Source organism: Engraulis encrasicolus, chromosome 12 (assembly GCF_034702125.1).
Source record: "Engraulis encrasicolus isolate BLACKSEA-1 chromosome 12, IST_EnEncr_1.0, whole genome shotgun sequence".
Lineage (NCBI taxonomy): Eukaryota > Metazoa > Chordata > Actinopteri > Clupeiformes > Engraulidae > Engraulis > Engraulis encrasicolus.
Window position 1 is genome coordinate 37,101,767 of NC_085868.1, and position 24,550 is coordinate 37,126,316.

At 41.9% G+C, this 24,550-nt stretch overlaps 1 protein-coding gene across 2 annotated transcripts in view; it reads right to left on the reverse strand.

Moving 5' to 3' along the window:
* The window catches only part of rab21 (RAB21, member RAS oncogene family), a 44,575-nt gene that overhangs the window by 7,091 nt on the left and 12,934 nt on the right, over positions 1–24,550 (reverse strand). For both annotated transcript variants that reach the window (XM_063212123.1, XM_063212122.1), the window contains 2 exons: positions 10,899–10,958; positions 139–246 (listed from right to left, as the gene is read on the reverse strand). In XM_063212123.1, the coding sequence (XP_063068193.1) occupies positions 139–246; positions 10,899–10,958 (168 nt within the window). The remainder of the gene's footprint in view (positions 1–138; positions 247–10,898; positions 10,959–24,550) is intronic.

Sequence of the window (24,550 nt, forward strand, 5' to 3'; positions counted from 1 at the left end):
CAGCTAGTGCAAAACAACTGAACACACAGAAGCAAATTCCAGAACAAAAAAAAAACAAACAAGAGGCGCCGCCACACCTTCACTTGCTTTCACACACCTACGCACGCACACACGCACGCACACACACCCACAGGTTACCTTCTGAAACGAGTCCTCGTCTGTGATGTCGTATACTAATATGGCTCCATTGGAGTCTCTGTAGTAAATGGGGCCCAGTGCATGGAACCGCTCTTGACCCGCTGTGTCCTGGAGGACGAGAGACAAGAAAGATACACATGAGGGAGAGAGAGAGAGAGAGACAGGCAGACAGACAGACAGAGAGAGACTTTTTTGACTTTTAAAATCCCTTTATTGAACCAACCATGGTCCACACATCCACCAAAACAACCCCACCTCCCACCCCACCCTACCCCATTAAAAACACCCCTTACCAAAGAAACCTTAACCCACCACCCTCATTAGCTGTCCACACCCCTTTATCCACACACCACTTCTTATCGAATAGTTCAAGGTTGTCAATAGCCTGGTAGTAGGCATGCTCCACAGTGATCCTGGACTCAACCAGGGCCTTGAACATTCCCACCCGGTCCCCCACACACCCCTCTTCCTCCAGTCGGTTACATTACCAAATGCACAACTTGCCTTGCCCCATCAGACAGTTCACCACTGTGCACATTAGTCCCATTTTCTTGGAGTACTTGACCCCAAAAATGAAACCTCCTTGGAGAAGAGGAGGCCAAAGCGGCTACACAGTTTGAGAGAGAGAGAGAGAGAGAGAGAGAGAGAGAGAGAGAGAGAGAGAGAGAGAGAGAGAGAGAAAGAGAAAGAGAGAGAGACAGAGAGAATGAAAACGACAGAGATACATGAGAAAATGCGAAGAAACAAAAGTAGCTGTACCCATGGCTTGAGTGAGAAACCAAGGAGAAATGACCAAACAAGGTACTACAAATACTACTACAGGGTTCCCGCTCCATGTCAAGACATACAATTCCATGACTTCTCCATGACTTTCCCAGAGTGTTAAACTAAATGTCGGAAAATGGGTGGGAGACGTGACGCCTTGTTTTTTCGTAACATTGGTTAAAAACCTACAAAACTGTTATTTTCCTTTAAAAACAAATGTCAATGAAAGAAGATGTGGTACATTATGTTTCATATTAGTCTTAGATGAGAAGAAACATTTTTGTTAAGATTTATGTAAAGGTTTATATGTCAAATTTCCTGCGGTGTGACTGTAACATTAATGAAACAATATATAATAATATATATAAATTAACCAACAACATTTTGAATAATGTATGAAGCATTTGGCATGATTGCATAAATCTTAACTTTAGATTAAGATATGTGAATGTGGAAAAAACTCAAGACAGTAATATTAACTACAAGTTCAATTTCGTAACACAAATTGAGTCCTGTGGGGTGACATGTATGTCAATGTTTGTGAATGGGCAGCTGCATGGCCAACTACAAGGGTCTTAAAGACTGGCTCCTAACCAGTCAGTACCTCAGTTATTGGAGAGTGCTGTGGAAGTTTAAGGTGACTCTTAACCTCTTAATATGTCTTCATATTGCAATCTTTCTGTCACGCAATGCTTAGGTTCATTTCATAGTGTCCTGTGGTGGGACTGCTCTTATAGGAGGAAAAACAGTTTTTTTTATTAATGAAAACACATATTAAGATTAAACACAATATCATTATCAAGTTAGCATGAGCTCAGATGTCAGTCATGTAAACAAAAGGATTAAAATGGCCATAATGCAGTGAATTCCCTGTGGTGTGACTCCATTTTCCTGCGGTGTGACATGCCTATGCTATGTGTTGATGCAGGACACATTTTCCCAAAAATGGCAAAAATAAGGTGAAATTCCACAGACCACTAAGTGCTTTATTTTTTTCCAATTTTTATCCATCATTTTTTTCAGGAATTTGAAAAACTTTTTTTTTTTTGCGTTACGCCCTTAAACGTCAACCACCCAAATATCGATAAGACTGTTCAGACGACACATTTAGCTGCATTTACCAGTCATGTGTGCATTAATTGAGAAGTTTTCACATTCTAGAATGTTACACAAGCAGATAGGACAAAATAAAAGGACCAGTGACAGAAACCATGGTACTACTCTTAATCTACAGACAGTACCAGGCAGATACAAGAACTAATATATACCCCTCATGTTGTGCTTTCTGTAGGCTTGGCTTATAAGAAGAGAGGGGGCAATGGACAGAAGATGAAATGGCAGCAAAAGAAGTAGGGGAGGGAAAGGAGGGAAAGCAAAATAAGTAATTGAAAGCAGAGGGGAGAAAGGGGAAGAAAAGAGCTGAAAGTCAAGAGCCAACGAATGAACACTGTAAATTCAGAGAGACAGAGAGAGACTTTGAATTTTAAAATCCCTTTATTGAACCATTGCATGGTCTACACATCCACAAAAATGGTCAACACACCCCCCAAACCGCCCATGTCATTAAAATCAACCCATTACCGGACTTCCGGTTTTGGCATGAAGGAGTAGGCTGCGNGTGTGAAGAGCTCCGACCGAATTTGCAATTTATGTGACCAAATGTAATACCTTTACCGTAGGAGTGGTGTAATTAACGCACATTACAGTGTTATGCTACCTTGAACAGCGAATGGCTACCTCCAAACAAAAAAAACCTTCTTTGATGACCACGCGAAACACCTTGGCTAGTAAGCTATCCACCATGGCATCAGAAGCTAGCCCTCCCAACAGCGACGGAATAACCATGACTCAGCTAGTACAAGAGCTGGCCAAGCAGCGAGAAAGTTTAAAAGAAGATATTTCTACCCTCATTCAAGAATCACTGGTGCCGTTACAGGCTACAGTGAATGCTTTGACAGAGAGTGTGAACTCTGTGCAACAACGACTGACGGCGGCAGAATCACTTGCAGGTGATAATTTTGACAAGATCTGTGCCGCCGAATCAGCTGTGGAAGCTTTGGCAGCCCAAAATGCGGCACTGTTGGACCGAATCGAAGATTTAGAAAACAGATCACGCCGCAATAACTTGAGGATTTTAAATGTTCCAGAGGGCAGCGAGGGTGTGGGGAATACAGTTAACTTTATGGCGAACTTGTTCATGGAGATCACCGGCGACGGCGACCATGCCCTGTTCGACTCGCCTCCAGTGCTGGAGCGCGCGCACAGAGTGGGCAAGATATCCGACAACGAGGACCACCCCCCGCCGCGACCCTTTCTGGTATGTTTCCAAAGCCACCAGGAGAAGGAGCGATTACTTCAATGGGCAAGTCAGAACACTATCACCTATCAGGGCGTTACACTAAGAATGTACCAAGACTACAGTGCTGCTCTGTCACAAAAACGCGCAGACTTCAAAGGCGTTAAACAAGCATTCTACAATAAGGGTATCAAATTCCGCCTGCGTTATCCAGCTGTACTACGGGTCTTCCACGAGGGAAATACGTTCAATTTCAAAACACCGAAGGAGGCACGGGCCTATTACGATCGACAGGTGGTTGGTGAGGAAGACTGATGTGATATGGACAGTTCACGCGCTTGATAGAGGGAGACGCTTTTCAGCTTGGAGGACGTTTTGAAATATCATTGAACTGGAACTGTAACCATCGTGTTTTGGTCAAACTACTTGGCCACGCTGAAGACTATGGGTAACTAACGGACCTTTTATTGTTTTGTTTTCTTCTTTCTTTCTTTCACTTTTCCCTGGTAAGTGCCTTTAGGCTACCTGTTTTCTTTTCAGTTCTTTCACTTCATTTTTGTTGTCTTTCTTTGAGATAATGGTCAACTGATAGCTTACATGTTGGAGGTTGCTTTGCCAATGTTTAGGCTACCGACGATCATGGCCTATTTTTTCCTACTTTAACAGTGAACGTGACGGTATCGTCGGCAGCATATTTATCTGTGTGCTTTTTCAATTGAATGGTTAATTGAATATGGTTTTAATTTACTACCAGTTATCACTGCTAAATGGTCACTGGCTCTTCACAGTTTAGTTTAGAAGAAGAGGGTGTACCGGAAGGTTCAGGAGTCAGAAGAGAGCCTGCAGTCTGCCTATGTTCCAAGGGCGGGCATAGGATTTGTTATGTTTGGGGTTATGGGGGGGGGTTATTCCTGGGGAAGCATCATGGTTTTCTCCTATTGAACAGGGATTTTATACTGCTTTTTTATTTTATTTACTACGTTTTTGTTTGATATTGACAGGCGCTTTGGGGAGCACATCCCACTTTTCATTTTTTAAGCATGTCACATAACATAAATAATGTCAGGGCGGATATAGGTGTAATGCCAACACGTTTCATTACCTGGAACGTGAAAGGAATGAATGGGCCTAATAAAAGGGGAAAGATTTTTTCTCATTTAAAGAGGCTAAATGCAGAAATAATATTTTTACAAGAAACACATTTGAAAATGGCAGACCATATCAGGCTTAAGAAGAATTGGATAGGCCAGAGTTTCCATTCTAACTTCAATAATAAATCACGGGGGGCAGCCATCTTGATTCATAAAAAAATATTGTTTACACCATCTCAAACCATCTCAGACCCCCAAGGGCGATTTGTGATCGTATCTGGGTTGCTATTTAGCACTCCAGTAATACTAGCAAGTGTCTATGCCCCGAACTGGGATGATGTTAGCTTTATACATAAACTTACCTCTCTTTTCCCAAACTTAAACAGACATAAGCTTTTAATTTCTGGCGACTTCAACACAGTTATGGACCCAGCCTTGGACCGCTCCAGCCCTAGGACTTTGACACGCTCTAAAATGTCTTTAGCTCTTGGTGAGTTTACTGACAGAGCGGGCTGTGTTGACCCTTGGAGGTTCTTTAACCCTAACAAAAAGGAATTTTCCTACTTCTCACATGTCCATCACACATATAGTCGTATCGATTTTTTCCTCATTGATAAGACACTTCTCCCTTTCACAAAGAAAATTGAATATACTGCAATTGTCGAATCTGATCATGCACCAGTGTCCATGGATATCTCCTTCTCACAAAATGTCACACAACCAAGAGTCTGGAGATTAGACAGGTCCCTACTATCAGACAGTCGCTTCTGTGAATTCATTGGCAAAGCAATAGATGAGTTCATATACTTTAACAGATCTGACTCCATATCCCCATCTATGTTATGGGAAACGCTTAAAGCTGTTATAAGAGGGAAGATTATTTCTTATTCTATTTCATGCAGCAAAGAGAGAAAACAAAAAGAAGAAGAACTACTGAAATCGATAAGACACATTGACCAACAATATTCCATCACTCCAACTCCTGAGCTATATAAAGAAAGAGTTGCATTGATAGCCCAATATGATTTATTGTCAACAGAAAGAACAGAAAAACACCAACTTTGGTTAAAGGGACACTATTATGAACATGGAGATAAAGCAGGTCGTCTTCTGGCTTACCAACTTAAATGCCAATCTGCATCTCGTTTAATACCTCAGATACGTACTACATCACAATCCTTGACCATAGACCCAATAGAGATAAATGACACTTTTAGAGATTTCTATTTCAATCTATACACATCTTCTGTCCCACATGATAAAGCAAGCATGATGACTTTCTTAGACAACATTAATTTCCCACAAGTAGATACAGAAGCCAAAGACAGCCTTGAAGAAACCGTTAAGTTACAGGAAGTAGTTGACTCCATTCGCAAAATGCAAAGTGGCAAATCACCTGGGCCAGACGGCTATACTGTCGAGTTTTATAAAAAGTTCTCTTCTCAACTCACTCCCTTGCTACTTGAAATGTTTAATCACTCTTTCGATCAGAAACATTTACCACAAACTTTAACAGAGGCTTCCATTTCACTTCTTTTGAAGCCAGGCAAGGACCCAAATGATTGTGGGTCATATCGACCTATATCTTTGCTTAACGTTGATGTTAAAATCTTAGCTAAGCTGATAGCTTCAAGACTAGAGAATGTTACCACCACTATCATCTCAACAGAACAAACTGGTTTCATAAAGGGTCGCCAGTCCTTTACAAATATCCGTACACTTCTAAATGTTATTCACTCCCCTGCATCCAGAGAGACTCCTGAAGTTGTTGTCTCCATGGACTCTGAAAAAGCATTTGACAGAGTGGAATTCACTTATTTATTCACTGTATTAGAGAAATTTGGCTTTGGCTCAAACTTCATATCCTGGATACGCTTATTATACACATCTCCTAAGGCATCAGTAACTACTAACAAAATATCTTCCAAACTATTTTCTCTCTCAAGGGGTACCCGCCAAGGCTGCCCCCTGAGCCCACTTCTATTTGCAATAGCTATAGAGCCTTTATCAATAAAATTTAGGACAACCCCCTACATTTCTGGCATACGCAGGTTTGGAACTGAACATAAAATCTCTTTATATGCTGACGACTTACTTTTGTATATTTCTGATCCAGTATCATGCATTCCTAAGATTGTCAATATCCTTAATGACTTTGGACTTTTCTCTGGTTACAAATTAAACTTCTCTAAGAGCGAATGCTTTCCCATTAACAATTTGGCCCTTCAGTTAACTGACAACGTGTTCCCCTTCCATGTATCAAAGTCTGGATTTAAATATCTAGGCATACATATCACCCGTGCCTTCTCTGATCTCTATGAAAATAACTTCAAACCCCTCTTGCTCAAATTGGAAGCGGATTTTAAGAGATGGTCTGGCCTATATTTATCTCTTCCAGGTAGAGTTAGTTGTATTAAAATGAATGTTTTACCCCGTTTTTTATATCTGTTTCAATGTCTTCCAGTATTTTTGTCTAAATCTTTTTTCCAATCTTTAAATAAATTATTTTCCTCTTTTCTTTGGGCAAATAAAAATGCTAGAATACGCAGAGAGTTTTTAGAGAGGCCAAGGGATAAGGGTGGCATGGCACTACCTAATATGAGAAACTACTACTGGGCATCTAATATTCAAAAAGTCATATATTGGTACCAGAATCCACAGCCGGATTGGTGTAAGATTGAGGCAAACTCATGCACCTCTACCTCACTTCCCGCTTTGGTCACTGTTGGATTACCACTGTCACCCTCCAAATTCACTTCTAGCCCTGTGGTATCTGCTACCCTTAGGATATGGACGCAATTCAGACAACACTTCAAACTGAAAGAATTTTCTACATACAGCCCTATTTGTAACAACCACCTTTTCCCTGCCGCCAGAATAGACCATACCTTCACTGTATGGAGAAGGAATGGCTTGAGCGCATGTCACCGCTTCTATATAGATGGAATTTTTGCCAATTTCAATGACCTCTCTGCCAAATTCAATCTACAGAAATCTGATTTATTCAGGTATTTCCAGGTCCGCCATTTTATTCAAAGCCAGAGTCCAACATTCCCTGATTTCCCAGCAGATTCAGGACTTGAGAAAATTTTGCGTCATCCCATGCATTTGGGGAGACATATTGCAAATATTTCCAATATAATAACTTCTCTTCAGGAGACATCATTAGATAGGCTAAGAACTGCTTGGTCTGAAGAACTTGGCTTTGAAATTCCTGGATACTTCTGGGAACGTGCTCAGGAAAGAATTAATGGAACTTCATCCTGTGCCCGGCTTAGCCTGATACAGTTCAAAGTCTTTCATAGAATTTACTACACTAAATCTAAACTCTCAAAAATGTATGACAACGTTGATGACAGATGTGAGCGCTGTAATTCAGCTCCAGCAAATATGACCCATATGTTTTGGGATTGCCCCAAGTTAACTGAATTTTGGTCATCTATCTGTAAAATACTAAATGATGCATTTCACACCAAAGTAAAACCATCTGCAGATATGGCCATCTTTGGAGTATTGGTTGACGAGCATACGCTATCCATTGACAAGATGAATGCTTTTGCTTTTGCATCTTTGATAGCCCGTAGAAATATAGTTTTACATTGGAAATCCCCTGAATCACCCAAAGCGTCTGTCTGGCTCACTGAATTAATGTTTTTCTTGAAATTAGAAAAAATTAAATACTTTACTAGAGGTTCGACAAGACAATTTCACAAGATGTGGGACCCTCTGATTGAGTACTTTAAAAATATCAAGACCCTTCCATAAGCCTATGGAGCCCTGAGATTTACTATTGATCTTGCTTAATTATTGACATGTATATGAGCATGTAATACCCCAATTGTCTGTCATTGTTATTATTGCTAATGTTTTTTTTATTATTATTATTATTTTATTTCATTTTTATTTCACTATTTATTTTTAGTTTTCAGTATTATTATTGTTATTGTTAAGTTTTTCCTTTTGGGCTTTGTCACTATAACTAGCATAATTATTATTGTTATTATTATTATTTCTCTTGAGTTATTTATATAATTTATTGTACAGGAAACTTTGTTTTTTGTACTTATGTGTTTCTTTTGTCTTTTACAGCAGTATATGGGTGTTGTGGGTGGGTGGGGTTTGTTTGTTAAAAAGAAAAGAAAAGTATCCAATTCAAGATATTGTAACAACATGCATATTACTTCTGCTTTCTTGAATAAAAAATATAATGGAAAAAAAAAAAAATCAACCCATTACCAGTGGAAACCCAGCCCACCACCCGTACTGACTGATCATACCCCCTTATCCAGGCACCACTTCTTTGCAAACATATCAGCATTCCCTGTGACCCGAGAGAGAAAGAGAGAGAACGAGAGACAGAGAGAGACAGAGACAGAGCGATAGAGAGAGAGAGAGAGAGAGAAAGAGAGAACGAGAGACAGAGAGAGACAGAGACAGAGCGATAGAGAGAAAAGGGAAGCAAGTGTGTGAAAATGCTCAACCAGGTTGAGCGAGTGTGTTAATTACTGGTCACTGAAAGGTTATAGTGCATAGGTCACACACACACACACACACACACACACACACACGCTGCTGTGTTTTGTCCAATCGGAGTACACGGTTCACATCACATGACTACACCGCATCCACACCCTGCCCTGCCATGTCACATGACCTCAGACACTGTGCGCGTCCGATAGCATATGTGATAGCATCTGTGTGTTTGTGTGAGCTCTCTCTGGCCCAGGTTGGGAGGCTGTGTGTGTGTGTGTGTGTGTGTGTGTGTGTGTGTGTGTGTGTGTGTGTGTGTGTGTGTGTGTGTGTGTGTGTGTGTGTGTGTGTGTGTGTGTGTGTGTGTGTGTACGCTCTCTAACCCAGAAGACTGGAGAGGCCATTCCCGTCCCCAGCAGGACAACTGTGCATAGTCCCAGCATACGCACATCTTACAGCAGGTTGGGAAAGAGGCTGGAGCCATGATGTCAGGCAGTGTGTGTGCGCGTCTGTGTGTGAGAGAGAACCCATTCATCATTAAAGGGGTATGCCACTATTTTGGGGCTTAATACAGTTAAAATCGTTGGCCAGGGTTTATAAAGGTGGTTAAGTGTCTTATTTTTCATGTAAGCCATTGTCTTGCTTTAAGACAAGTTAAAAGAGGGAGCATGTCGCTAAGCTAGTGAAAGTCAATGGATCCGTGTAGCATGCTACAATGCTACACGGATCCATTGACTTTCACTAGCTTAGCGACATATTCCCTCTTTTAACTTGTCTTAAAGCAAGACAACACTTAACATGAAAAATAAGACACTTTACCACCTTTATAAACCCCAGCCAACAATTGTAACTGTATTAAGCCCCAAAATAGTGGCATACCCCTTTAACTGAACTTTCTGGACTGGACAGCTTGTGTAAGTGAGCACATGCACAAATGTATGTCTAGTGCACAAGTTTGTATGACTATTCATCCTCAGAAAACCTTCTGGACTGCGACTGCTTGTGTGACTAAGTGTGACTAAGTGTGACCGTAAGAGCGTCTGTGTGTCCGCGCATATGTGCAGGTGTGACAGTTGTATAATTTAGTTATTGTATAGCTTAACTTTCTGCACTGTTAATGTTTGCAGGCAATGTTACAACACTGTACAGCTAACCCTCATCAGACCACTCCGGAATGCTCCAAAATGTAGTGAGTTCATTGCAGGATCCATTGCACCTGATGACTGAGTTGTGGGCAATAAGCCTTTTTCATGTGATGTCTGACTGAGCAATTTCACACTGATCAATTCAATGCATTGAAAGGCAGGATGGGTTGTAACCGGTAGCATTAGACATGCAGTACAAAAATACAGTACGTATGACCTTTAATTGTGGTTTAGTCTTATTCACTTCAAAATTGAACTTTTCTGATGTCAGAATCAAAAGGGCCACAGGCTTAAGCAAGGCAGGCCAAAAGTTTTTTCCCCCTTTATAATCCCTGCCAACACACCAACCACAACCCATGAAGAACGAATATCTGTGAATGCCAAGCTATAAGGGCTAGGGACTAATTATCGACAGTCCTAATTCTTAAGTAATCAGAGATTACTAGCCAAGTTATTAGGGCGTAATGTGGAACACACTGGGCTTCCCTACAGTATGTGCAGAGGGAGTTTGATAGAGATGCCCAAGCTATGTGTGTATGTGTGTGTGTGTGTGTGTGTGTGTGTGTGTGTGTGTGTGTGTGCGTGTGCGTGTGTGTGTCTTCTGCCTTAAATAGACCCCAGCTATTGGTCTTCTCTAGGACCAGTAATGGAACAGCAGTCTATTAATCGACTTGGTGTGTGTGTGTGTGTGTGTGTGTGTGTGTGTGTGTGTGTGTGTGTGTGTGTGTGTGTGTGTGTGTGTGTGTGTGTGTGTGTGGTGACATTGGATTCCCTAAAAGTGTCTGCATAGTTTATTTAATATAGCCTGTACCTCCTCTGCTGGTGTGTGCGTGCCCGCGCGTGCGTGCGTGCGTGCGTGCGTGTGTGACAAAGAGAGAGAGAGCAAAGCGAGAGGAGGATACAGAGATAGGAAGAGAGGAGTGAAGAGATATTGGATGGATGGATTGGCAACGAGTGTGCAGATGAAAGCAGATAGACAGCGGAGGTTCTTACCCAGATTGCCAGATTAACTCTTTTCCCTGTGATGTTGAGCTTCTTTGTGAGGAAAGACGCCTGCAGAAAAGAAGACAACGGGGAGAGGGAGGGAGAGAGAGGAGGAGATTACTAACAACAAATAATTCAAACAAAAATGTTATTATCTAGGGATGCAAGACACCACTTTTCTGAAAACCAGTATAAGTATGTTAATTTCTGTACTTGTCGATACTGTGTACCGATAACTAGATACAAAACTTAAACCTGCAACACACTATGAAAATAAATGCATATATCCTTGCTTTTTTCCATCTGTAATATGCTTGTCCATTTCCATGTGGATTTAAATGTGAGTAAATGTATGAGGCAGCACTTTTTTCCCATGCTGCTTTCAAGTCACAAAAGAATGTGACGAGATGTTGTGTTGTTTCGTGTGACAGCTGTATCGGTGCCTGGTGTCGGCAAGTGTTTGACGAGTATGAGTATAATGAGCAAGTATCTGGGGCGATACTGCTACAAGTATGGGTAGCGTGCATCCCAATCATTATCCTCCCACCTTGTCAACCAATGTTCACCGGGTGATAACAATATGTCAAATAATTAAGCATGGTTCCACAGTTGTTGAACACCTCTCTCTTCCTTTATGTCGAATGGCTCCCTTTACTGGCTTGGTTGTAACAAGTTATGATGTTAAGTGAACCAGTGACAATGATGTAATATCATGCAATGGAGCGTTGTGAATATCTCAATTGCTCCTGAGTCACTTATTTCATCTTTCATCACTCTGCTTTCCTTCTATGCTGCCTCTTTCTCCTTCTCTCTCCCCCTTGCTTTTCTGGTTCTCTCCCTCTTCCTCTCTCTGCTTCATTCACGTCGTTCCCTCTTTGTATCCTGTCAGACAGACTCGAGACAGGCCACCGGGACAGAGTTTTCATCTTAAAAGCGCACGCACACACACACACAGTCCAAAATCTATCTATAAAAGTAAGCAGTCCCTTGTCACTTTCCCTTTTAACAAAATAAATAAATAATAAAAAACCCGACATGTAGAGAATGATGATGGGGCCACAGGGGTGGGATGGGAACGTCTAGAGATGACGTCTATATAAAGATGACGTCTAGAACCTTGTCAAAGAGCTGCCCTCTCCGGTTCCACTTGCGTCACACACACGGAACCTTTTGACATTTCCACAGAGCTCTGCTCCCTCAGTAATTCTGAGACGAAAGAGGATTTTTAGCCAGTGTTCCGTGCAAGGCAATGATGGTGGCCCAAAAGAACAGCATTATATTATCTTAGGCCAATATTATATTGCATTACAGGAGTTTATTTTATACATTTCCTCAGTTGAAGAAACTTGTAGAGATCTCCCCGTCCCCTCTCCTAGGCAACTACACAAGCGGAAAATAAACAACTCTTCATCCGTTAGAAACACTTGCCAAACATTTACACAAACATCAGCACAACATTACAGGGCTCAGTCTAGGTTGCCCACACGCAATCATGGTCAGAATGTTAGTGCATAAACGCACGCACACACGCACAAAACACAAACTGGACTTAAATGGCTTACATAACCACACACACAAACACAAACACACACACACACACATACACAGTGATCTGCATAATGCAGCTAATATGGAGACAGCTTTACGGGCCGCTGGGTTATTATTGCATCACTGGCACAGGCACATGATCCGCTCCATCCACTCTACACACAGGCACACACATACACTCGCCTCCAAAAGAGTTGTCGCCTACCCATCTGTTTGAAATAACAGCAAATAACCTGACTTTCAATTAATCACTTGGCTTCAGAAGTCACTCATATGAAAGCTACAACCCTCCCGAATGAAAATGTATGTACAAAAATAAATGTCATGCACCAAAGAAAGATTGACCCTTTATTGAACACAGACAGGGCAGATTTTCACAAGACAAAAGTTTTGTCGCCTATCGAACATAATCTGAAAATGAGCAGATAAGTCACTTCAAAACACTTCAAATACGCAGATTGGGTGTCATACTTAATCACTGAATCACTCTCACCTCTCCAGAAAATCAACTTTGGCCTAAGGTGTGTGTTTAGGGTCATTGTAATCATGGAAAGCAACACAATGAAAATCAATGGAGTTCAATGAGAGATGGTGACATATTCGCTATTCGTAGAGCAATACATGTTTAACTTCATGATTTAATCAATGATAAAAGCCCTCAAACACCTGCAGCATGCATGCAGCTCCTCATAAGAGCTGTATCTGTACTAGAGCTGGGCGGTGTACGGTTTAAAAACCGTGATCTCGGTTTACACTACACAAGGTTCTCTTTTTGATGAGAGACGGTTTTGTTGTTGTTGTTTATAGCCTACTATGTTATGTGCGTGAGCTTCATACTCCGTGTCACACTTTCAAAGATTCTTCTAATTCATAAGTCTCTGACACTTCATTTCAACTCTGCTAAGTCCACTGTTGTTGCTGTTCTACTAGGGAATGTCACCACAATGTAAGATGTTGATTGAACTAATAAAATAATTGGTTACGCGCTAGAGGCTAGTGAGAGTGAAACATGATGAACACACATGGCATGGATGACTCATGACAAACATTTCAATTACTTTTGAAAAGGGAGGCTTACTGGATACACACTCTGGATACTCTCATCCCAAGAGGGATGAATGAAGAAATTATTCTGTCTTGCTTTTTGTAATATATTTCTGTGATGTGGGCTACATGTTTCGGTCTCTCTTAGCTCTTTTTTCTTAAAGTGATGTTCCAATTTGTAAATACTTTTTTTGGTTGGGGTTTGAAACCCTCTTTTGAAGACTGAGACACTAAGACATGGACATTGAAAGACTTTTCTATTTGTATTTTTGTTTTGTTTTGATTGCTGGAACGTGCGTAATTGTTGTAAAGTTAGAATGATGGGTATCCATTGCGTCTCCCTCTAGTGGTGCGCTTTGGGTACCTGCACTGGGCTTTTTTGGAGACACCTGCGGTGGCATTTTGGGTAACTAAGTTTATTTAAGTCACACCTACTGGGGTCAAAGGCGAAATCGCCATTTCACACTGAAGAAGGGTGTAAGCCCGAAACGTCTGTGATGTGAGGCGATTAAAATTGAAAAAAGAAATCTGAGGAGTGCTTCTTTATTTACTTTCTCTTAAATGGTACACCCCATTGAAATGCATGCAAGTTTGCATGCATGCTTATGAAAAATGCCTTTGAGGGACATAAAAAGTGCTGTACAATCCCAAATTCTTGGTTTAAAAGGCGTAATGTAATGAACTAACAATAATCAATAAGAAAAAATACATTTCTCTGTTTGGATGAAGAATTTTATGAAGTATATGAAGTAAAAGATGCCGTAATATTTAATTAGGTTTTATGCACTATTTTTTTTACCAAATCTTACATTTTTGGTCTGAAACCATTTATGCCATGTAGGCTCCACTGTTTAAACTCAATTCACACACCTCACCAGGTATTTTGATAGAGAAATAACTATATGAGCTTATTTGGAACACAAGTGGGCTTAAATGGTACCAATGGTACCATTTAAGCCCATTCAGACTTTTCACTTTTCTCGTAAAAAATCTTCATATTGTACTTTGAAATATCCATCAACTCAGTGACAAACATTGAGAAGAGAGGTAAATCTTACTATTTAACAAAATATTTCACAAAAAAATTATGTGAAGATGATTGAAAAATAAAGAAATGTAGATTTTGGTGGGCTTAATGGGTACGCTTACCTTAGAAGTCAGTGGCTGCGCTACACCATGCTCTTGTCTTATCAACCTTTGGAGCCTGGGAAGAGCCAGAACTGGGGGACAGCTTCTATTTTCAAAACTTATGAATACCTCAAAATATGATACGATTTGATCCTCCCCTTCCCTTTTTTTGTGTTTAATTTAGGTCTATGGAAAATAACCAGTAGGCATTAGTCAATTAGGCCTAGGCCTACTTATTACAAATTAGCAATCTGCTAACACTGTCACACCACAGCCCTTTAACATTTTTATATAAAAATGGGCAACAGCATCTTTTGGGGGAAATCCTTGCACCAAGAAGGGAACGGATTGAATCGATTCCGAATAGGGATGCAAATTATCGATTAATTCATTAATCATTAGTTGATAGTGTTATCGATCGACTTTCGATTAATTGATAAGCGGCGTTTTTTCACCTGAATTTCATAGGGCCTTTTAAAATATCAGCTAAATAGTTAAAACACTGAGTTCAAAAAGTATAGGCCTATATTGTTATATTAAATTATATTATGAGAATTACATTATGATCATTTAGCCCATATTGTATTATGTTATATTATATTATATATTCCTCAAGTAATTATGCATTAGGAAAAGAAAGCAGACATGTTTTCTATGGCATCTCCACACCACCTTTGGGGGGGCATTGCTTGGTTTCACCCAGGAGTGAACTAGTAGCCCCATGCCCCCTCTATGTCGCCTTGCTGTTGCCTGAGATATGATGACAGACAACGTTGAGTGAAACGTGATCAGACTCAGAACTTGTCTGCATATAGGTGTGCCAGCCAGCATGATCAACCACAAGCATTTTAATTTTATACGCTTCAAAATAAAGAAATGCTATATTTTGGGTGGTGTGTTGTTGTCCATAATGCATAGTAATGTCAACAAAGTTCGTTTCTGAACAAAAAAAAGCTATTTCCTGTGTCTGTAAGGAGAGCTAATAAGCTAACAGGCTCCATTGAGAATGAATGGAGCTATGACAACAACACTTACAGCTAACATGGATTCACCTGGAATTGAACAGATGGTGCTCCTCTTCATGCATGGTCATATATTACCATGCCCAGTTCAGCTAATACTAGTCTTGATATCTGACAGGGTATTGGTGATTAAAATTACAACTCACAATTTGAAATGACTACGTTTGTGATTTTGCTAGTTAGCACGCTAAGCTAACATAGCAAGCTTAACCATGCAGTGAAATGCTGCTTGCAGTGACATTTGCCTGTCTTGAAAGATCGTTTTTCTCATAATTCAAACAGTAACAACTTACACCATTGGGCTTGGCATAATCACAGATTCAAGTACACATCTCCAAAAGACCCACAAGAACTCTAGAAGTTGCAATGACGATTTAATAGATAAAATCTGCGCACCATGGATTTGAATAGGCCTAGAACTAGAACTACTCAACAGTCTCTAGCGCCCTCTAGCGATTAATCGCGATTAATACATTTTGATCGAGCAACCTCCTGCTCGACAACTAATCTAAAGTCGATTAATCATTTGCATCCCTAATTCGGAATCGAATCGAATCGAAACGAATCGTGATTAATTGATTCAAAGCCCTAAGAATCGAAATTGAATCGATACAGGAACATGGCTGCGATACACAGCCCTAACCACGATTATTATTTACACCCCTACTGTACAGTCAAGCCTACCAAGAGGTGCAAATTCCAGCTCAATAAGGCTTTGCCTATCCATTTTATTCCATTCCATTTGCATATATTCAATATATATCTCTACAACAAACAGCCTAATGGAGTACTGCACACAAAAAAAACACACGCACACAAGACCACAGCCTATGGCACACAGACGCACACGTACCCGACCACCCATAACTAAAAGAGGGAAGGACCACATGGCAGGCCTGCCACGGAAAACAGAAGCGACCTTTGCTTTAGTGACCCAATCTCCTGTAGGAAGCGATTAAAAACCAAGGCCATCCCATAATAGCTGGGCCGTATCTGGGCAACAGCAGCAGTCATTGGCCCTACAATAAGCAGATCCTGTGCAGAGGTCTCCGAGAACGTCATCCTCTGGAATTTGCATCGAAAATTGTTTCTGCCATGCCGGTAGAGTACCTGAAGTGTGTGAATGCAGTACTTCTGTAATGGAACTGCCTGTGTGTCTGCCTCTGTGTCTCCTCTATGTGTGCCTGTGTGCGCCCGTGTGTGTGTGTGTGTGTGCGTGTGTGCGTGTGCGTGTGCGTGTGCGTGTGTGTGTGTGTGTGTGTGTGTGTGCCTCTGTGTCTCCTCTACGTGTGCCTGTGTGCGTGTGTGTGTGTGTGTGTGTCTGTGTGTGTGTGTGTCTAGGCCAGGAGGGGCCAACCTGTCAGTCTGAAGGCATCATGTACAGTACGGTCACTTGGTTATGCATCATTAACTCAGAGTGGGAAGCAAAAGAGACATCCGATCTGAGCATGTCGAGCGAGGAGAAGCGCGTGTGTGCGTTCATCTAAAAGATTGAAACTTCAAGCTCAGAAACCGCTGACTGCAGGGAAAACAGCCTCCTCAAGTGAACGCTGCAATGGAAACAAACATGCACATACACTTACTGAATTGACTCAAGAGCTGTGCCCCTACACTTCACTCACTCACTCACTCACTCACTCAAACTCTGTCTCTCTCTCACAAACACAAACACAAACACAAACACACACACACACACACACACAGTCGCTCACACTCCTTTGTCCCCATCTCTCCATCGTGCGCACAGACACACACGTCTGTCCCCAGTCCCACTCCATCATAGTGTCTGGCAGGCTTCCAGCAATGAAGCCTCCCCCCATATGCCCTGTCTGCACTCCTCCTCCCCCTCTTCTACCTCTCCTCCTCTCTCCTCCTCCCCCACTTCTACCTCTCGTCCTCTCTCCTCCTCCTCCCCCACTTCTGTCTGTGGTTTCCGCTCATCTCATCCTACTGAGACAGCAGCTGTGGGTCAGTCCAGGTAATCCACACACACACACACACACACACACACACACCTCTGCTCCCTCCCTGCCAGACGCACTGTCTGCGTCAATGAGCCACTTCAGCAGCTCACAGTGCATTTTTGGTGCATCAGATTGCATCTTTGAGGTACAACCCTCAATTCAATGCATTTGAAGAAGTTATAAGCTGCATCTGGTGGCAGAGATAAAAAAAAACATTTAATAAACACGCCACCGTTTTCTGTGTGAAACTGGTGGATGTTTTTAGCGGATTCACTTCACAACGGAACTTGTTTGACGTCACTGCCAGTAGGGTACTTGGGAAAAAGTGGTCAGTTCAATTGTCCCGGGCCCAGGGAGACAGCGGGCCCAAAATTGGGTTTTCATTCCATAACATTGGACGTATTGGATGGGGGGCCCCTTTCAGATTACTTTTTCCTGGGCCCAGCAAAAGCTGTCAGTGGCCCTGCTGCCAGAATAATTACCCCCACACACTTGGCCTCGGGTGTACCAAACATGTGCTCCTCTGACCGCTGAACCAAAGAGCCAGGTAGGTGCAAACAATTCAATGCATTTGAAGAAGTTATAAGCTGCATCTGGGGGCAGAGAAAACAAAACACGCCACAGTTTTCTGTGTGAAACTGGTACATGTTTTTAGTGGATTCTCTTCAAAACGGAACTTGTTTGACGTCACTGCCAGAATAATTACCCCCACACACTTGGCCTCGGGTGTACCAAACATGTGCTCTGACCGCTGAACCAAAGAGGCAGGTAGGTACAATCAGCACCAGCGCATCTCCAACAGGTTCTGCATGTCCTTCACACCCCAGCGCTAACTGGCCCTGAAATAGAGGCATCGCTTTGGCACAATGACGAAGCTGTGATCACGGCTTGCCTGTGTGTGTGTGTGTGTGTGTGTGTGTGTGTGTGTGTGTGTGTGTGTGTGTGTGTGTGTGTGTGTGTGTGTGTGTGTGTGTGTTCGTTCCCCATCTCATCTCATCACAGCGGCAGCCACCTGGGAACCCTGGCCGATCTGTTAATTACACTCACAGAGATCGACACATCCACACACACACACACACACCAGTGATTAAAATAGATTCCTGACGAGAAATAGATGTTGGCAGCTTGGCACACAGCTGATGCAAACTGAGCAATATCAGACTGAGCAGAGAAGCTTTCTTAAGCTGTGGCCCTGGTACACTAGATCTGTTTTCATTTGGGTCATAGACGTCCAAAAAGGAACTGTCATTCAGTGTAACGGATACCTCCTGCTGACTGTAACTGTAAAAAAACATGATTTTTTAATTGTTTCAAGTGAATGGATGACAGCCGAGGCTTTCATGAATTCACTGGAAAAAAATAAATAAAAAGAGTCATGTTTCTTACAGTTACAGTCAGCAGAAGGTATCCATTACACTGAATGACAATTCCTTTTTGGACGTCTTTGACCCATTTTTCTGATCTTTACTTTTATGGGGTTTTTTTTTCATTCATGTTCTTTTTTCTGATAGTCAGTTTCGTGAATTTTGTAACATTTGATCTAGCTACTGTTTGTATGAATTGCATCTACTGTATCCATTGCTACACCTATGGCTTGACCAAGATATTTTTTGTCAGATTCGTTTCTTCCTTCCTGTTGTGCTAAGCAGAGATGGGAGAGTGCAGCGGAGGGTCTGACCTACTCACCTACACACAAGCCAATGACTCCATGCCTATATAGGCCATGCTCAAAAACACAGGAACACATAACTCTATTGGGAGAATTAGTACTAGTGCCCACCCCTCACCCTCATGCCGGGGATGAAGTGCCCTTGATTAAGGCATCTAACCCCACATTGCTCGAGGGACTGGACTTTGTACCTGTAAAACTGTAAGCCGCTCCGGATAAGAACAGCTGAGAGTCTAGGCCTAATTCAATGCTATGCAGTGTACATTTTGCTGTATTTTTACTGAATTGTTATTTAAGCTTGGGGCACTGACCAGGCCCCAGATATTTCTTCCGTTACACACCCGCTGTTTAAGATCAAACTGTATCAAAGAGCATCTAACTCCTCACCTCTGCGTTTCTCACAACAGCCAATTGTCATCCATGGCATGGGAAAGGATGAAATCGTAATAATGACTCTGTCTTCAATAACTAACTGTTCCCCCTAGGTCTTGAATAAACACACAGCCATTATGCGGTCATGTTTCATGTAGCCATCTGACAGCGCTTTAACAACCTGGGAACGCAACCCACACATAGCCACTGGGGAGAGCTACAGACAAGCCCCTAATAACTTAGTTTCAGGGAAAGTTACTAAACTGCAAAAACATGAGGGCTATTTCAAGGTGAAAGAATGAACTTGAATCCACACTTCACATAATTTTCGTCTTCAAATTCCCTAATTGCCTCTCATGGTGCAGTAGGGCCTAGAAAAAATAATGCTTTGGTTCCGGTTGCCGACCGACCCTATCATTTTTTGTGCGACCCAAATTTTTTTTTTTCGAGTTTTTGGAATCCTCAAAAAAATATCGATGTTGTGTGGATGGTTGTTCATATAGACAAGACACAACACGTTTCTTCATTCCCATAACTCGCCATCTCTCACTTTCTACCTGCCTGCAAGTTACTGAATTTGCATCGCATGACTATCCACATAGGAGCAACACACACGCGCGGCCCGGCTTGATATTAGAAAAGACCGGGCCAAATGTCATTGCATAGTTGCGCACCTACTCGGTCACGTTGTAGGCTAATTATTATGCTACAACATGCTAATTGGTAGTCGTTGTAGCTCGTACGTTTTAAACAACTTGCCTCACAGCGTTCTTGCAGAATAATAGCCTACGATGTAGGCTGGTTTGGGAACCTGGCGAAAATGCCTGTCAAATGATAAGTCAATCGCCTTACCTCACCCGACACTGACAGCCTGACCACCCGCCTCGAAATGCAACACACAGACAGTATGAGTAGGCCTATCCACGATTTTTGAATGTATTGATATAGTCTCGTCGTGTTAGAAAAGGGTTTCCATTCAGTCGCGCTGCATGTTCGACGAGATGCATAACTCGTTATAGCAATACTAAAGTAGCACTGTATCAATACCTTGAAAAATAAGTTAATATGAGAGAAGGGAAATGTTTTGCCCAAGTTTTCCTTCATTCTTTCATTTACCACAAGGCCTTGTTAACCAAGAAGTCCGTTGGCCCGTTATTTTCTCGCTCTCTCTCTCTCTGCTTGTCCCTCCACCATTGCGCAGCAGCAGGGCACCTGTCTCACTCTCCGCACCTCCTCCAAATAATGAAATAGAAATTAACGATGATGTCGCCACAAATACGACTGTTCGATGAAGACCTAGGACTACAACAGATCCTACAATAATGATTTAATGGCAATGACGATGTTATCCCTCGATCAGCCTTCATTAAAACATTCATATTGCCTCAGGCGTCTACATCCTCGCGTAAAGCAAAAAAAAAGTGTGTAAATAGAATGAAATCCAGAACCTTCATCCCAAGGAAAATATGGTCTACAACAGACGATGGGAAGGAGTAAAAAAAAAAAGTCAACGGGACATAGGCCTACAGGAGCTAAAATAGCAGTGTCAGGCAACTGACAGCTGGACAAGTAGCCTATTGCCAGAAACGGTATTATGTAGGCCTATCATTTCAGTGACGGTCAGTATAATTGCCTCATTAATGCTTATATTGTAGCTTTAGCTGTAGGCCTCACTCCACTATCGTCCTTGGCATTGTTCAACAGCGTTTATGACGAAATCTGGCGCATGTGGGGGGTTGGGGGGGTCGGACATTTTTAAAAAATTGAAAAAAAAAAAATTAAAAAAAAAAAAAAAAAAAATTCGACCGACCCATGACCAAACCTGACAACCAACCGGAACCAAACATTTATTTTTCTTAGGCCCAATTGAGAATCCATCCCCCCAGACTTTGAAGGGTGCCTTTCACAATGCAACAAATTCATAAATTGCAGATGAGATTGTGACAAACCCAAAAAGTGGCATAGTGAAAACTAAATACTGAATGCACCCAAAAACATTAAAAATAGAGGACAAGACCAGGGATGGAAGGGGAAGAGATGGACATCAAACAAGAGGGAGATCATCAAGCATCATGATGTGCAAGGAGGTATGTGAAAACCAGCTCAAAAGGAAACAGAGATTAAGAAACGAGTAACATCCAGCTGAGGTTCAGGCTCTCCACACCGGCGTGCACATGGTGTACAATACTAATCTTGGTTACATTTGCAGTAGCAAACCCACACAAACCCTCACGTGCATGAAGATTAGCAAGTTTTGTGCCAACTGTATTCATTTCACTGAGGCACAGCAGGTATTTGGGTTTGTGCTCTTAGTTCTAGCGTTGCTTCAAACCCACGCCAGGAATGACAGGCAGCCCAGCAATGGCGATTAGAGAGGCAAAAGGACATGTGACCTCTGGGGAAGGGAGGGACATGCACTAAGGGGAGGGTAACAAAAGAATCTGTCCACACCTGGAGGGAAACAAACCCTACACACCCCTGATCAAAATAACTTACTAATGACTGTTTAAGTTTCTTACACCAACACAGAAGGTTGCATACTGAGTAACAAGCATTGTGGGACATTTTTTTAAAACCAGAAATAGGTTCAATCGCATTCAATTATAAGCGAATAGGCCTTTTCAATCTCTGTAAGCCTAACCCTGCCAATAATGCTGATTAAATGTGAGAAGTCATGTGAACTGGTTCGAGAGGGAGAATCCCGCCAAGTATTAATTTAGCATCTCAGAGCTCAGAGGCAGGTCTGGGCAAGGCCAAATGCCACACAAGAAAGGCATGACGATAAACTCTTGATTAGTGTGACCGAGCAGGACGACGATGAACCAATCATATGAGAGCACATGAGAGAAGTTAACCTAGCCCAAACAGGAAATGACTTGCTATGAAAGGAGAACATGCTAACTTGGGCAACAATGTCAAATAAGCTACATGCTCACATCCTCAGCTCTCACAACATTAACTGCTATTATTAACTTCAGACAGGAGGAAGAATAGATTGGGAGTGGTGAATTCATACAAAACGAGACAAGACTGGAGGTGGTGTTTCCGCAGAGAGGAAGGAAAAGAGAGGAGGAGTATTGGGCTATTCATTCAGTGAGTCAAATTTAGCAGCAGTGTGCAGCTATACAGGAGTCTGGGGATATGGCCCTCTGAACAAACCGACCTTGTTTCTATAGGTCTCCGAACTACCGGTAATAAACTTTATTAGCCTGCATAGTGCACACATCTTCCTTGCATCAGAAAAGTAGTGAGGAGTGAGTCGCTAATATGCTACAGCCCATAACTGATGCATACAGTCAGGTATAACGGTTTGATCAAACGACCCCCATTATTTGATCTTTGTAGTTTTAATGACTAAAAAGCTATTAAACTGTAAATGAAGTCATTAAAATTATTAATGCTCCTGTAAGCATTAAGCTTCAACTTCCTTGCATCAGAAACATCAAGAGGAATATCAGTGTGTATTGAGCAGGATTGTATGGTGCAATTGCCTGAAGGTGTCAAAACAAAAAGGACTTGCTGGAGAAAACACCAAGAGCAGGTTGTGAGACTGATCCCAAGGGAATCCACTACTATGTGCTGGAAGAGGGTAGGCAGCTACTTAACCTCCAATTGGTCCCGAGGGGGCGACCATGTATTTAAATGACAACAGGTTGACACAGAGCATCTGATAAATGGCAACGGCACGCAGTATAGGTCAGAAACATAAACATTCAACACCATCAATTACTGATGCACTGAAATGCCACAAATTACACCAACCATGTAATTTATAACCTGTAATTTATAACCTGCAATATGTTTTTTTCTCGTCAGTTTTCTCGGTTTGTGATGTGCCTATTAACTTACCACCACATTTGACATCTGTGTAGTAAAAGCCGTGCTTTTTTCTACCAATTAGCCAAGATCGGGTGAAAAATAAGCAATGAAATTTCCGCATTCATACGTTTTAAAAGACCAGAGTGATCTTAAATCATTAATGCATCATGGTCAGTCCATGGCAAAGGAACGTCAAGGGGAAGCAGGATCTTTAACACCAGTTGACCCCTTGACGAAGGGTCACTGGGGGTTCCCCCAGCACTTGATGTTTAAGGCAGCCACCTTGACAACAAACACGTTCCATCTCAACTAGATCTGCAGAAAAAGATAAAGAGTTTGTTGTGTGTCTGTTTATATCACATTTCAAAAGAAACTGCAAAATCATCTATTCCAATAGTAAAACGGGATAGTAAAATATCTCAACAACTAACAGCCCAGCGACCTTGACTAACAAATGATCTGCAGGAAACATTGGTGAGTGCGTGACAAAGGAATGCCATGGGAAGCAGCATCCTTAATTCTGGCTCACCCTTCAGTGCAGGGTCACTGACTCTTCAGTTGGATAAGGAAAAACTCCTGCTGTGTGGAAGGCGAGTCACCCTCTCAGGTGACTGGTGACCTCAACACTTAAACCTCGACAACACACAGTGATACGGTCAGTCACACATATCTCAAACAACTCAAATTCCTCCTCTTGATAACAACCAATCGGCAAGACCCATAGTGCATAAGCTTATCTGGTGAGATAAGGAAACAAACAAAGAATGCAACAAGCCCAAAACATACATTGCACTTATCGGATGCTTTTATCCAAAGCGAACTTCAGGTACAGGATGTTGATTACAGCCCCTCGAGTAATGTGGGGTTAGGTGCCCTCCTCAGGGGCACTTCAGCCACTGTGGGTGGAGGTGTGGGATTCAAACCTGCAACCCTCTGATTCAAAGAACAGCTCCCCCTACCTCTCCAGACACGAGATAATAATAAGGCAAAGCAATAATAAGGCAAGCTGAGCCCAATGCTTTATAATGCCTAGTTCTTCTAACCCTTAACCACGGGTGGAAAACCTGGACTGAGAAAGCAAAAGTCCAGCCAGAT